This window comes from Eriocheir sinensis, chromosome 42, assembly GCF_024679095.1.
Source record: "Eriocheir sinensis breed Jianghai 21 chromosome 42, ASM2467909v1, whole genome shotgun sequence".
NCBI classification, from domain to species: domain Eukaryota; kingdom Metazoa; phylum Arthropoda; class Malacostraca; order Decapoda; family Varunidae; genus Eriocheir; species Eriocheir sinensis.
Window position 1 is genome coordinate 8,540,342 of NC_066550.1, and position 14,025 is coordinate 8,554,366.

General features: G+C 39.4%; 1 protein-coding gene and 1 long non-coding RNA gene across 6 annotated transcripts in view; one reads left to right on the forward strand and one right to left on the reverse strand.

Moving 5' to 3' along the window:
• On the forward strand, positions 1-8,297 carry LOC127009913 (calmodulin-like protein 4). 3 transcript variants are annotated; one of them, XM_050883444.1, is made up of 7 exons: positions 1-120; positions 1,594-1,624; positions 2,342-2,473; positions 4,101-4,283; positions 4,910-6,819; positions 6,956-7,914; positions 8,010-8,297. In XM_050883444.1, exons 1-5 carry the CDS (start codon positions 118-120, stop codon positions 5,008-5,010), a joined length of 450 nt encoding a protein of 149 aa, XP_050739401.1. In that variant the 5' UTR covers positions 1-117; the 3' UTR covers positions 5,011-6,819; positions 6,956-7,914; positions 8,010-8,297. The 3 variants fall into 3 exon arrangements, with proteins under 3 accessions (XP_050739401.1, XP_050739402.1, XP_050739399.1); XM_050883445.1 differs by having other exon boundaries at positions 6,888-8,297; XM_050883442.1 differs by having other exon boundaries at positions 6,956-8,297.
• LOC127009915 (uncharacterized) overlaps positions 5,359-14,025 on the reverse strand; it is an 11,939-nt gene continuing 3,272 nt past the window's right edge. For all 3 annotated transcript variants that reach the window (XR_007762534.1, XR_007762533.1, XR_007762532.1), the window contains exons 5-6: positions 11,116-13,997; positions 5,359-5,830 (exon numbers count right to left, since the gene is read on the reverse strand). This is a non-coding gene — a long non-coding RNA (uncharacterized LOC127009915). The remainder of the gene's footprint in view (positions 5,831-11,115; positions 13,998-14,025) is intronic.

The following is a 14,025-nucleotide window of genomic DNA, read 5'->3' on the forward strand; positions in this document are numbered from 1 at the left end:
AGGAATAAATAGATAGAAGTAGGGAAAATAAGGTAAAATAGACGATAAATTCCTGTGTTTCCGTGTGGACTTGGCAACAGTGTGTGTAGGCCGTGACGTCACAGCTTATCATCAACAATGGTGAGTGAAAGCAGGCGGAAGGAGACATTTTAGCTATTTTAACATATTTATAAGCCACTGAGGATGCTTTACCTTACACACTAATAACATGAGATCAGTTTGCGTATTTGTAGAGCATTCTGACCTGAGGAGATAAGTTATAACCATGGAAATTGAGTTAAAAGGTAGTTACTCGTTCTGCCATTTTATATTCAACCTCTACTTGGTCTATTTCACTATGTTTATAAGCCACTGAGGATTCTTTGCCTTACACACTAATAACATGAGATCAGTTTGCGTATTTGTGGAGCATTCTGACCTGAGGAGATAAGTTATAACCATGAAAATCGAGTTAAAAGGAATTAGTACTTGTTCTGCTATTTTATATTTAACCTCTATTTTATAATGTTCATAAGCCACTGAGGATGATTTGCTTTACATACTAATAACATGAGATCACTTTGCATATTTATAGTAGAGCATTCTGACTTGAGGAGATAAATTATGACCATGAAAATTGAGTTAGATTGAGAACGTACAAGTGTTTTTGATATTTTATTTTTTACTGCTTTCCTATTTTAACATGTTTCTAAGCCACTGAGGCTGTTTTACCTTACACACTAATATCATGAGACTAGTTTACGTATATTTATAGTGCGTTGACATAAGTTTTGGTCATGAAAAGTGAGTTAAAAGAAATACTGTATGTACTTGTGTGTCCTTAAAACCTCCTATTTTAATGTGTTTCTGAGCCACTGATGTTGTTTTGTCTTATACAAGAACATGATAAGAATAGTATACGTATATGTAGGGTACTTTTAGCTTGATAGACGTAGATTATAACCATGATAAGGGAGTTACTTTTGTTGTTTTCACATTTTAGCAAGTTTTCAAGTCACGGAAATTGTTTTGCCTTACACTCCAGCACGATAGGAATAGTTTACGTATGTGGAGATTAGTTTTACCTGAACAGGTGTGAATTCTAGCCAAAAAAAAGTGAATTAGAAGAACAGTTTAATGAAAAATGTATCCTCAAGACAGCTATGTTATATATCATAATATTACCTATTAACATGTTCCTAAGTCATGGAATTCATTTTATCCTATGCACAAACAATATAATCTACAAGAACAGATTATGTGTGTGTAGAATACTTTGACCCAAAGAAAAGTGAATTTTCAGCCTTAGTAGGTAAATTAGAACTTTACTTATGTGGTGTCTCAAGACAGCTGTGTTTAAACTATTTTGTATATTTTTATTTGCTGAGGGTGTTCTGCTTTACTCCATTAAAAGAAGAATTTTATAGTATTCTGTCGTGACTAGATGAAAATTTATCTTTTAAACAGCGATATATAACCTATGTTAGCATTATTATTTCCTTTTTACTTTATTGTAGGGCCAAGATTATTCCTCATGTTATTATTTCCTTTTTTTCTTTATTGTAGGGCCAAGATTATTCCTCATGTTATTATTTCCTTTTTTCTTTATTTCAGGCACGTCACTTCAAGGAGCAGGACATTGATGGTGAGTATCTGGCCTTGATTGCAGGGTGAAGCAGGTGTGAATGTACCTGTTAGTTGGCTCTACCTTACCTGTGGGTGAATACCTGGGGTGGGGCTTGTTTGCTCTCTCTCTCTCTCTCTCTCTCTCTCTCTCTCACACACACACACACACACACACACACACACACACACACACACTTCCTCCACACATTCCTCCCAGCTTTCCTTCCTGTGATCCATTCCTCAGCCTGTTTTTTCTGTGTGTGTTGTAATTAGCTTTCTCTCAGGAGGATGTAGCAGTAGTAATGACTCAGTAGCATTGGTATTACCCTTATTAACTTTCTCTTTGTATATTTTAATAAGTATTTGTATCTATTTAGCATAATTACCTGATAGTGGATTGGTACAAATGTTTTATATATTATTTGGCGTACTACTACTACTACTACTACTACTACTACTACTACTACTACTACTACTACTACTACTACTACTACTATTACTACTACTACTACTATTACTACTTCTACTTCTACTACTTCTACTACTACTACTACCGTCTATTACATTGCAACCCCTCCCTCCCCCCTCCACAAAAACACATCCCCATTCCCCATACACACATATCCCCATCTCCTTACACACATCCCCTCCCCCTTGCACATATCTTACCCCCAAACACTTCAGTCAACCGAGCTTCACCTAACCTAACTGAGCCTCACCTTCCACCCCTTGTCAGAGTTCCGCGAGTGCTTCTCTCTGTATGCACGCCATGGTACCATCCGCACCCTAGACCAGCTGACGGTGATCATGCGCTCCCTCGGCCTCAGCCCCACCATCGCCGAGCTCAAGACTTACTTCAAGGACAAGGGTGAGTGGCGAGGGTGTTGGTAGGACGGTAGGTTTAGTAAGTGGTGGTGATTTTGGGGTCAACTGTGGGTATTTGGGGGTGTATTCAGGGTACATTTTGGGTTTCCAGGGGCATATCAGGGACACTAGGGTATTTCTGTGTCAAGTTGGGGTATTTTGGGGCACTTCTGGGGACATCTGGGGAACTTTTGCATCATCCCGGGGTACCTTGAGTGTTAGTATGTGGTGGTTTTGGGGTCAACTTTGGGTATTTGGGGGTGTATCTGGGGTACATTTTGGGTTTCCAGGGGCATATCGTGGACAGTCTGGGGTATTTCTGTGTCAAGTTGGGGTATTTTCAGGGCGCCCTGGGATACAACGTCCATATCCTGGGGCACTTCTGGGGACATCTGGGGAACTTTTGCATCATCCCGGGGTACCTTGAGTGATAGTATGTGGTAATTTGGGGGTATATCCAGGGTACATTTTGGGTTTCCTGGGGTATTTCTGTGTCAAGTTGGGGTATTTTGGGGGGCAGCCTGGGATACAACATCCATATCCTGGGGCACTTCTGGGGACATCTGGGGAATTTTTGCATCATCCTGGGGTACCTTGAGTATGTGGTAATTTTGGGGTATATCCAGGGTACATTTTGGGTTTCCTGGGGTATTTCTGTGTCAAGTTGGGGTATTTTTGGGGCGCCCTGGGGTACGAAATCCATATCCTGGGGCACTTCTGGGGAACTTTCGCATCATGCCGGGGTACCTTGAGTGATAGTATGTTTCTTCTTTATTTATTTAGTTTGTTTCGCTTATCAGTCCATTCACCACACATTTTCCTTCCACCCCTATCCCACCTAAATATTCCACCTTCCACAGCCATCATCCTCCACCTGACCACCTCATTCCACCCCCTCCATACGTACTCCTCTTTCACTCCTCCACTTCATTTCACCTTTTGTATTCTTTACTCTCCACAACTCAGCACTACATCAATACCACATATGAATTTCCATACACCATATTTAACCCAGTAGCAGCGACGGGCCAAATTTGTGGCTTCACCGTGTAGCAGCAACGGGCCAAATTTGTGCCATGATATAAACCCCTCAAAATAGATGATGCATAAATTGATCACAAATGGTTTGATATGTATTTCGAAATGGTTTGTGTGAGTGATGATTTTTACTCATTTTTCTCGCTTAGAGGGACCATTAAGAAACATGATCCCTGCTGCTACCGGGTTAACTGTCACTACCTTCCCTCTTTCACCATGCCAACCTCACACAACATCAATGTCCATACACCACAATCACCACCACTATCACCTTCACCACTACCACTCACCACTATCTTTCCCCTCTCATCACCACTACCGTAACCCACCAACTTCCACACACCACATTTGGGCGGCTTTTCCGATACTCTACGCCCCTGTCCACCGGGCAGTGAATGGGTACCAGGTATTAATTTGTGGTTGTGTCCCGTCTCCTGCGATCTGTTACCTTCTCCTATAATTCCTTCCCCTTCTGTCTCTCTCCGGCATATGACCACAGGTGCTGCACTGACTAAACAAAACTTTCCAACTTTCCACACACCACTCTTCAGTCACCTCCACAAACCACTCCCTCACTTCCAATTTCTCCACAGGTGGCAAGATGAGCTTTCCGGACTTCCTTGAGATCATGCACCAACACAGCCAGGTGGAGCGCATCCCCGAGGAGATCCTAGCGGCCTTCCAGGGGCACGACCCCAAGCGCACTGGCTCCATACCCGCCCGGGAGCTGCGCCACATCCTGCTGCAGTGGGGCGAGCGTCTCAGCCACAAGGAGGGTGAGTATTTGGGGTGATGGATGGGATGTAGGGTGTTTGAGGGTAAGGTTTGATACACATTTTATTTTGTTGTTTTGAGGTTTCTGTTTCTTGCTTAATTCATGTCTATAAATGCAAGGTAAAGTTGTGGCATTCTATTTTCTATTCTTTGCTTATTAATGTCTATAAAGGCAAAGGTAAATTTTTTGTTATATGTTAAAGCTGCTTGTTTATAAGGACCAAAAAAATGTAACATATCGGAATAAGCAACAACTATTACTACACATCACTGGTATTAACCGTAAACCAACACCACCACCACTAACACCAACTCTTACACTGCCACTATCCTCACTGCTTCACCACCACCACCACTAACACCAACTCTAACACTGCCACTATCCTCACTGCTTCACCACCACCACCACTAACACCAACTCTAACACCCCCACTATCCTCACTGCTCCATGCATGTCTATAATTATCAACAAAAACAAAAACAGATAAACACTACCACCACCCTCATTACGCATCACCAGTATATTAAGAGTAAACCACCACCACTTAACACCATTTCCTAACACCATTTCTAACATCCTCCTCCCCTCCCCATCCTCACCCTCACCCTTCCTCCCGTTACCCCACAGTGGAGCAAATATTCCGAGAGGCCAACATCTCCCCAAACGGAATGGTGCGCTACAAGGATTTCTGCCGCATCGTGTGTGCCCCCGTGCCTGACTACTACTAGCAAACACCATACTAGCCCACCACTACTAGCTCTTGACTACTACCAGCCTCGTTCAGTCTAAGGAGGGAAAGCCATGTTGAAGGATTGGCTGTTAAAATTGTCATCGGCTAGTAAAATCAACTCCAGCAATGTCGGATAATACTAATGATATAAAGCAAGGCAGGTCAGTTGGATTTATTTTATTTTATTTTTTTCTTGTGTTTGTAGTTTTGATTTTTTTCCCATTTTGCCGGAGGTGTAGTCTGCAGGCATGATGTTTGTTTTGTTTGTTTAGTTTTGGGGTTTTAGTTTTGTTATTCTTCCTCGTAGATTTGTTTTTTATGGGTTTCTTTGATTTCATGTCGTTAGTTTTATCTGTAGTGGGTTGTGATGTGTATGGTTTGTGATTTTTTTTTCTTTATCTCCTTTTTGTTCTATGTTGATTGTTGATTCTTTAACTTTCTGGTCAGTAGTTTTTATGTTACTAACCCTACATTCACTACTACTTAAGTTACTCTCCATCTGCAGAAAGAGAAAATATTATGGTACTTAAACTTTTCATTGTTGTATCTCGCATTCAATTAAACTTAGGATACTCTATGGTCACAGAAAAAGAGAGAGGTCATGATATTTATTTGCTTGTTACTCGTACATTTTCTCCTCTCTTTGTTACTATACATCTACAATAAAAGAGGTTATGATACTTACATATTCTACTTCTTGTTATCACTACATTCCCTGCTTTCTGTGTTACTTTACGGCTACAGAAAAAAGAGGTTATGATACTTATATATTTTACTGTTTCTTACTTCACATTTCCTCGCCTCACTCATTCCTTGACCTGGTAGCTGCGGGGATCATGTTTCTTTAAGGCCCCTCTAAGCGAGAATAATGAGAAAAAATCATCACTCACGCAAACCATTTCATAATATATATCAACGCTTTTGTGATCAGTTTATGCATCTATTTTTTGGGGTTTATATCATGGCAAAAATCTGTCCCGTCGCTGGTACATGGTAAAGTCACAAATTTGGCCCGTCACTGGTACCGGGATAATGGTCACAGAAAAAGATGGTGTAATTCTAATATTTTGCTGTATTACCATTATGTTCCTTACTGTCTACATTACTTTACAGCTACAGAAAAAGATATTATGATACTTAAGCATTTTACTTCTTGTTACTTCATATTTCCTCACTGTCTTCATTACCCTATGACTACAGAAGGAGTTTATGATACTATATTTTACATAAGAATGTAAGGAGTCTGTATGAGGCTGGAAAGCTTTAACGAGGCAGCTTATATTCTTTTTGTTAATCATACATTCCCTTAAGTCCTTGTTACTGTAAGAGAGATTTTATGATAACTTATTTTGCAGCTACTAAGAGGGTTGTTACAAACTTTGACGAGTGATTTATAGTTTCGCCGAGAGGTTGTGTCCATTGTAGTTCCTTGTTAGAGTGTATTATGTGTGACTGTTGATATTGAGGTTACAAACATATTTCTTGTCTATAGTCTTTCAAATATGTCGAAGCCAGTCTGGCGTAGGCTCCCGCGGGTCTTTTCCTCCCCTCTGCTTTGCCACACAGTCCCAACACCTATCTCTTCCTCTCATATGCAAGCTATAGGTAACGGAAAAAATAGGTGTTGGGAGTGTGTGGCAGAGCAGAGGGGAGAAATGGACATGTGGGAGCCAACGCCTAAACGGACTCGACAATTTGGTTTCCCTATAATTCAGGCAGCTCATGTGTACTTTTTTATGCATGTTTGTGTATGTGTGTGTGTGTGAAGTGATTCTGTGCCTTAAACTTCTTGATTCTCTTGTTTAAGGTTGGTAGAACAAAATATCTTTCAAAATGACTTTCTGTGCCTTAAATTTCTTGATTTTCTTGTTTAAGGTTGGTAGAACAAAATATCTTTCAAAATGACTTTCTGTGCCTTAAATTTCTTGATTTTCTTGTTTAAGGTTGGTAGAGCAAAATATCTTTCAAAATGACTTTCTGTGCCTTAAATTTCTTGATTCTCGATGAAAATAACTTCCTGTAGAGTTTTACAATTAGGAAAGTTGGGACCAAATTATGTAACCGTTATTTTCATGGTGCAGTGGTTATCATGCTTGCCTCACAACCGAGAGCTCCCGGGTTTCATTTTAAGGATTATTGAAGAGGGAAGGACAGTCTCTATTCATCTGTGCTTCCTGTCCATGCAGAAATGAATGGTTTTGAGTGTCAGTCAAGGGAATTTTATAATTCAATTTATCACTTTATTTATCAATTTTATTACCTCTGACATCACATTCTTAACTCTCTTTACCAGGGAAGCAGTTGGGAAGCTCTTTTTTTTTTTTTTTTTTTTAATTTTTTTTATGGCATTTAGTTGTTTCCATTAATGCATAAAAATAAAAATAAAACACTTTGCAGATTAATTTTGTGAAAATGCATAATTTATGAGTAAGTATCAGACCTATTTAACTTATGAATCAGTTCTATAACTGCATAACCTTAAGAATCAGATTTATAAGAAATTAGATATCCATAAAGTATCAGGTATCTATGGCAGCTTTTGATGAACTAAGTATAAAAGAAGTCATAAATAAGGTTACAGATACATAAGGGAATTTGAAACCCCCTTACTTAGAGTTTGATTCCACTTCAAGCATTTATATCTACCGTGTAAGTGATTTTGTATGTTACGAAACGACCGAAACATCCTGCTTGAATCCCCTATAATTAAGAGTCAAATTCCACTTCCATCATTCCTGTATATCGTGTGAGTTATTTTGTATGCTACGAAATGAGGGAAACATCTATTGAAACTCATTTACTTAGAGTTGGATTCCACATCAAACACTCCTTTTTACCGTATAAGTGATTTTGTATGTTACGGAATGAGGGAAACATCTATTTGAAACTCATTTACTTAAGAGTTGGATTCCACATCAAACACTCCTTTTTAACGTATAAGTGATTTTGTATGTTACGAAATGAGGGAAACATCTATTGAAACTCATTTACTTAGAGTTGGATTCCACATCAAACACTCCTTTTTAACGTATAAGTTATTTTGTATGTTATGAAATGAGGGAAACATCTATTGAAACTCATTTACTTAGAGTTGGATTCCACATCAGACACTCCTTTTTACCGTATAAGTGATTTTGTATGTTATGGAATGAGGGAAACATCTATTTGAAACTCATTTACTTTGAGTCAGATTCCACGTCAAACACTCCTATTTATCGAATAAGTGATTTTGTATGTTACGAAATGGGTGAAACACCTCCGTGAATATACAATGAACAGTCCACATTTCCTCTTTCTGTATCCTTGTGTTGGGGGTAGATTGTAGTGTGCTAACCACATGACCACCCTCAAACTAACCATGTATTGTCCTAACCACTAACAACTGACTGTTCTGGAGCATATCATCACCCTCATAAAATAATCGCCTAAGTCATTTTTCAGCAATTTCCAGGTTTTTGTCTACATCAATCTTTTAACACGTGACGCCCGTTTTTATAGTTGCCTTCGTCATTCAGGGTTTGAGTGTTCTGGAATTGGCCTTTTCATTTCTGCCTAAATCTTAAGTCAAATGAGATGATGACAGTTCTTTTCTTTATCCTGTAAAGTAGAAAATAATGACTTAGGTGGTTTGCTTACGAAGGTGACAATATTCTCGTTTTAAAATGGATCTCATGTTACAGACTCCCTTCCTCAGCCATTCCCTTGAGATCAGTTTCAAAAGTATCAGCCAGACCCTGTTCCTTATGAGGTCTTATGAGCCACTTTGATGGTTTAATGGCTACATCCAAAGCATTTATTTTTACTGTTAGTAATAGTATAGCATCAATAGGCAAGTGTGGAATTTGATAAAGTAGAAAAAGTATTGAAGCTGCTGTTGGTTTTTGAGTTGGTAATAACTGAAACTAGGACTTGGAGAGCTTGGGATACAGCAACTAACCACTTTTAACCCGTTTGCTGCAATTGGGACGGATTTGGCTTTCACTGGTAGCCTGATAAGGTATACTCCCAGGTCTTCCTCTGCCTCTGTGGTCGATAGTGGAGTGTTTCCCATGTGGTATTGGTGTGCTGGATATCCCTTCACTGGTAGCCTGATAAGATATAGTCCCAGGTCTTCCTCTGCCTCTGTGGTGGATAGTGGAGTGTTTCCCATGTGGTATTGGTGTGCTGGATATCCCCTTCCAAGCTTCAGGACTTAACATTTTTCTTCATTGAATTGTAGCAGCCACTTTTTGTTCCATTCCTGTAGCTTGGTGATGTCTTCTCGTAGGAAATCCACAGTCAAGGGGTTAAAACAATTATGAAGTACTACTGAACTAGCAACTTTTTTAACTATGTTGTATTCTAACCTCTTAATGAGTGTTTGTGTGTCCAGTACCACTAACAGGATGTCTCAACACTACAGTAAGACTTGATGGAGTTGTTTTGTTTATTGATGTCATTTCCTTCACTCTCACAGGAGGTAAGTGAACCTTTACTTTTGATGTCTGTGTTATTGGTTTGAGTAATCATAGGCTTCCCACACAGGAGTTAATACAATAATTTTAGTATAGTAATTCTAGTTCATAATTTACATTCTTCCCTTTCCATTGGCTCTTACTATATAGCTGTTACCTGTTAACCAGTTCTTTTGTGTTTCCGTTATTCAGTTTCATCCATGACTGTCTCTCATAGTCTTTTGGATCTACTGTCAGAGCCTGATCAAGAGTCGTGGGCACCATCGCCAGATTATCGTACACGGAGCATAGTATTTACCTGTTTCTGACGCCTAACTATTGCCAAGAAACATCAGGATCTAACTCCTTTAACGATAACTACAAATGAGTTTCGTTATTGGACCCCAGAGGACAGTTTGGGGGTAGGAAGTCGGGAAATATAAGCAGCTGAGTACGACAATCTGGCAGCGTTGGTCGTGGGGGCCATAGGAATTCGGACTTTGTGGAGGTCTTAAGTAGAATATGCAAAGATCAGTAGTAACTATTTTTGGGACCCGAGATTCTAAGGTTGATATTGTTAGATGCTTTCAGCTCTCACATCAACTATTTCCAAAGGCCAAAAAGGAGATCAGTTGGGTCATGAGTGGTATTTTAGGTTCATGGTAGAGAAGGGTCAAACTACCACCAGGCTCATAAAACTACCCCTGGAAATGCCCAATACTCATATGAAAGCTTTGTCAAATATGCATGCTGGGGCGACGAAATGGTTTGATACACATAAGAACATAAGAACGTAAGGAGTCTGCATGAGGCTGGACCCTGAATACACTGAAGGTGCTCGTTAAACAAACCACACAGAACAATTAACAAACCTACGTAATAAAAAGGAGATCAGTTGGGTCATGAGTGGTATTTTAGGTTCATGGTAGAGAAGGGTCAAACTACCACCAGGCTCATAAAACTACCCCTGGAAATGCCCAATGCTCATACGATAGCTTTGTCAAATATGTGTGCTGGGGCGACGAAATGGTTTGATATACATAAGAACATAAGAACGTAAGGAGTCTGCATGAGGCCGGTAAGATTAAACATACCGTCATTACTCTGAATATAACTTGAGTGTAAACAATAAATACATAAAAAAAAGTGGATGATGATAAGATTAAACATACCGTCATTACTCTGAATATAACTTGAGTGTAAACAATAAATACACTGAAGGTGCTCGTTAAACAAACCACACAGAACAATTAACAAACCTACGTAATAAAAAGGAGATCAGTTGGGTCATGAGTGGTATTTTAGGTTCATGGTAGAGAAGGGTCAAACTACCACCAGGCTCATAAAACTACCCCTGGAAATGCCCAATACTCATACGATAGCTTTGTCAAACATGTGTGCTGGGGCGACGAAATGGTTTGATACATGTACATAAGAACATAAGGAGTCTGCATGAGGCCGGACCCTGAATACACTGAAGGTGCTCGTTAAACAAACCACACAGAACAATTAACAACCTACACAATATATAACTCTTACACTCCTATTGTTTCCCCTACTATACCCTCTCTGCTCATCCACTTCCTCTTCTTGCTTTACCCATTATTAAAAAGAGAATAAATAAGATAATACAGTAACATGCATCTATAAGAGTATGTGTAGTATTTAACCCGGTAGCTGCGGGGATCATGTTTCTTAATGGTCCCTCTAAGTGAGAAAAATGAGAAAAAATCATCACTCACGCAAACCATTTCATAATATATATCAACGCATTTGTGATCAGATTATGTATCATCTTTTTTGGGGGTTTATATCATGGCAAAAATTTGGCCTGTCGCTGCTACACGGTAAAGCCACAAATTTGGCCCATCGCTGCTACCGGGTTAACCTGAGGAATGAGAACTTTTTTTTTTTCTGTTCTACGTATTACACTTATTTTTCCTGTTATTATTTTTTTTGCCCTTAACTGCCTCCTCTGCTGTAAATAAATAAATAAATAAGTAATAAATCTAACCTGACTGCTACAAATGAGCTAATGATGAAATGGAAAATAAGTCACTGATTCACACTGTTTCTTACATTGGGTATAGAAAAAAGGTATAGTTATGATCATATTTTATTGTCTACTGTTCTAATACTGCTGCTGTTCCTTCTCCTCCTCCTCACTACACACATCACCTCCTCCTCCTCCTCCTCACCACACACCTCACTGGGCCTCTACGCCACTACAACACACACTACCATAGTCACTGGCGGCCAACCCTAGTCCGTTCCAGCGACCCACGAAAGCAATGATCACCCAATGGCAAAACCTTCCTTCCTTTACCTCCTGACATGCATATCGTGATGGAATGAAGTATGTAGTTGTGTTGTTAATTTTTCTTTTATAATCAGTCACACGCAGCTATAGCTTCTCTTTGCTGTATCCTGCATTCACTTAACCTGTCCGCTGCGATTGGCACGGATTTGGCCTTCACTGGTAGCCTGGTAACATATAGCCCCAGGTCTTTCTCTGCCTCTGTGATGGATAGTGGAGTGTTTCCCATCTAGTATTGGTATGCTGGATTTCCCTTCCAGAGGTGCAGGACTTTACATTTTTCTTCATTGAATTGTAGCAGCCACTTTTTGTTCCATTCCTGTAGCTTGGTGATGTCTTCTTGTAGGAAATCCGCAGTCAAGGGGTTAGACTTATGACACTTTGCAGGCTTTTTTTCACATTGTTTTTGTCCGTTTGCTCTTAATTACTTACTCTGGGGTATTAGAAAATTATGGCCACAGAAAAAAACATATATATTTACTTTTGCTGGTTATGAGGGAGCTCTTGCCATGAACTGATCCTTCCTTTGGCGGTTGTTGGAACGGACTATAATGATCCCCCAAGCTCAGCCCCTATCTGGAGTTGTCACTGCTTGGACGATGTTATTTTTGTCGTCCTTGCTTGAAAAATTACACAAACAATTAAATAATCCCAAAATAATGATTCTCTCACTGTCCACTACCTGCAGGAACAGCACCAATGGGCTTTACAGTTTCCTCTTTTTTTCTTTTTTTTTGAGCTGCCTCCTTGAGTGTAAACAATAAATACATAAAAGAAAAAAAAGTTGATGATGGTAAGATTAAACACACCGTCATTACCCTGAATATAACTTGCGTGTAAAATATAAATACATAAAAGAAAAAAAAAGTTGATGGTAAGATTAACCCGATAGCATGGGGGATCATGTTTCTTAATGGTCCCTCTAAGCGAGAAAAATGAGAAAAAATCATCATTCACACAAACCATTTCATAATATATATCAAAGCATTTGTGATCAGTTCATGTATCATCTATTTTTGGGGGTTTATATCATGGCACAAATTTGGCCCGTCGCTGCTACACGGTAGAGCCACAAATTTGGCCCGTCGCTGCTACCGGGTTTAACAGGCCGTCATTACTCTGAATATAAAGTAAAAACAAACATAGCAGAGGTAGATAAAGTTTTTGAATTCTGAAAAACGAGGAACAAAAAGAGTTAGGGCATAGGGAGAAATAAGGACATTAAATAAATAAGAACAACAGGGTAGAGCTTGAGGGAGTGGGCGGCAGGCGACGGCAATACTAACACAACACTTCACTATAGGCGTTAAGTACACTTCTATCAGAGCGGAGAATATGGCAACCTCGTATCACAGCGCAGGAGGAAGAATTAACTCGCTAACTCACTCACTCTATCTGATTTCCTTCTTTCTCGTACCCAAGAATTAGCTCACTTCTCTACTCACACAATCACTTCATTCTATCTGGTTTCCTTTCTCGCATCAAGACTAAGGGTCGTATTTTAAAACATTTCGTCGCCCAAGTTCACATATTTGACATGGCTTTCGTAGGAGCTGTAGGCCTTTCCAGGGGTAGTTTTATGACCCTGGTGGTAGTTTGACCCTTCTTCTGTGCCATGAACCTTAAAAAACACTCATGAAAACCAGATTGATCCCCTCTTTGACCTTTAGAAATAGTTGATGTGAGAAGCAATGGTGTCTTAAAATACAGCCCTAACTCACAAACATTACATTCACTTGCAAGATCACCTCATTCTGTTCTTCTTCCATTTTTCTCGCACCAGGACTAACTAACATTACACCCACTCACACCATCACCTCATTTTGTTCCGTTTCTTTTTTGCGTCTAAGATTGATTCACAAACATTACACTCACTTAAAAGATGACCTCATTTTATCTCGTCTCCTTCTTTCTCAAATTGACTAACACTGTATTCCTTTGCAAGATCATGTAATTTTGTCCTGTTTCTTTCTTTTTCATGTCCAAGAATAACTTGCCAGTGTAGTTACGCTCACTCACAAGATCAACTCATTTCATCTGGTTTTCTTCTTTCTCACACTGACTAACTAACATAACATTCATTTGCAAGATTACCTAATTTTGTCCAGTTTCCTTCTTTTTCGCATCCAAGAATGACTCGCCAATGTTACACTCACTCAAAAGATGACCTCATTTTATCTGGTTTTCCTCTTTCTCTCATTGACTAACTAACATTACATTTATTCGCAAGATCACCTGATTTTGTCCTGTTTCCTTCTTTTTT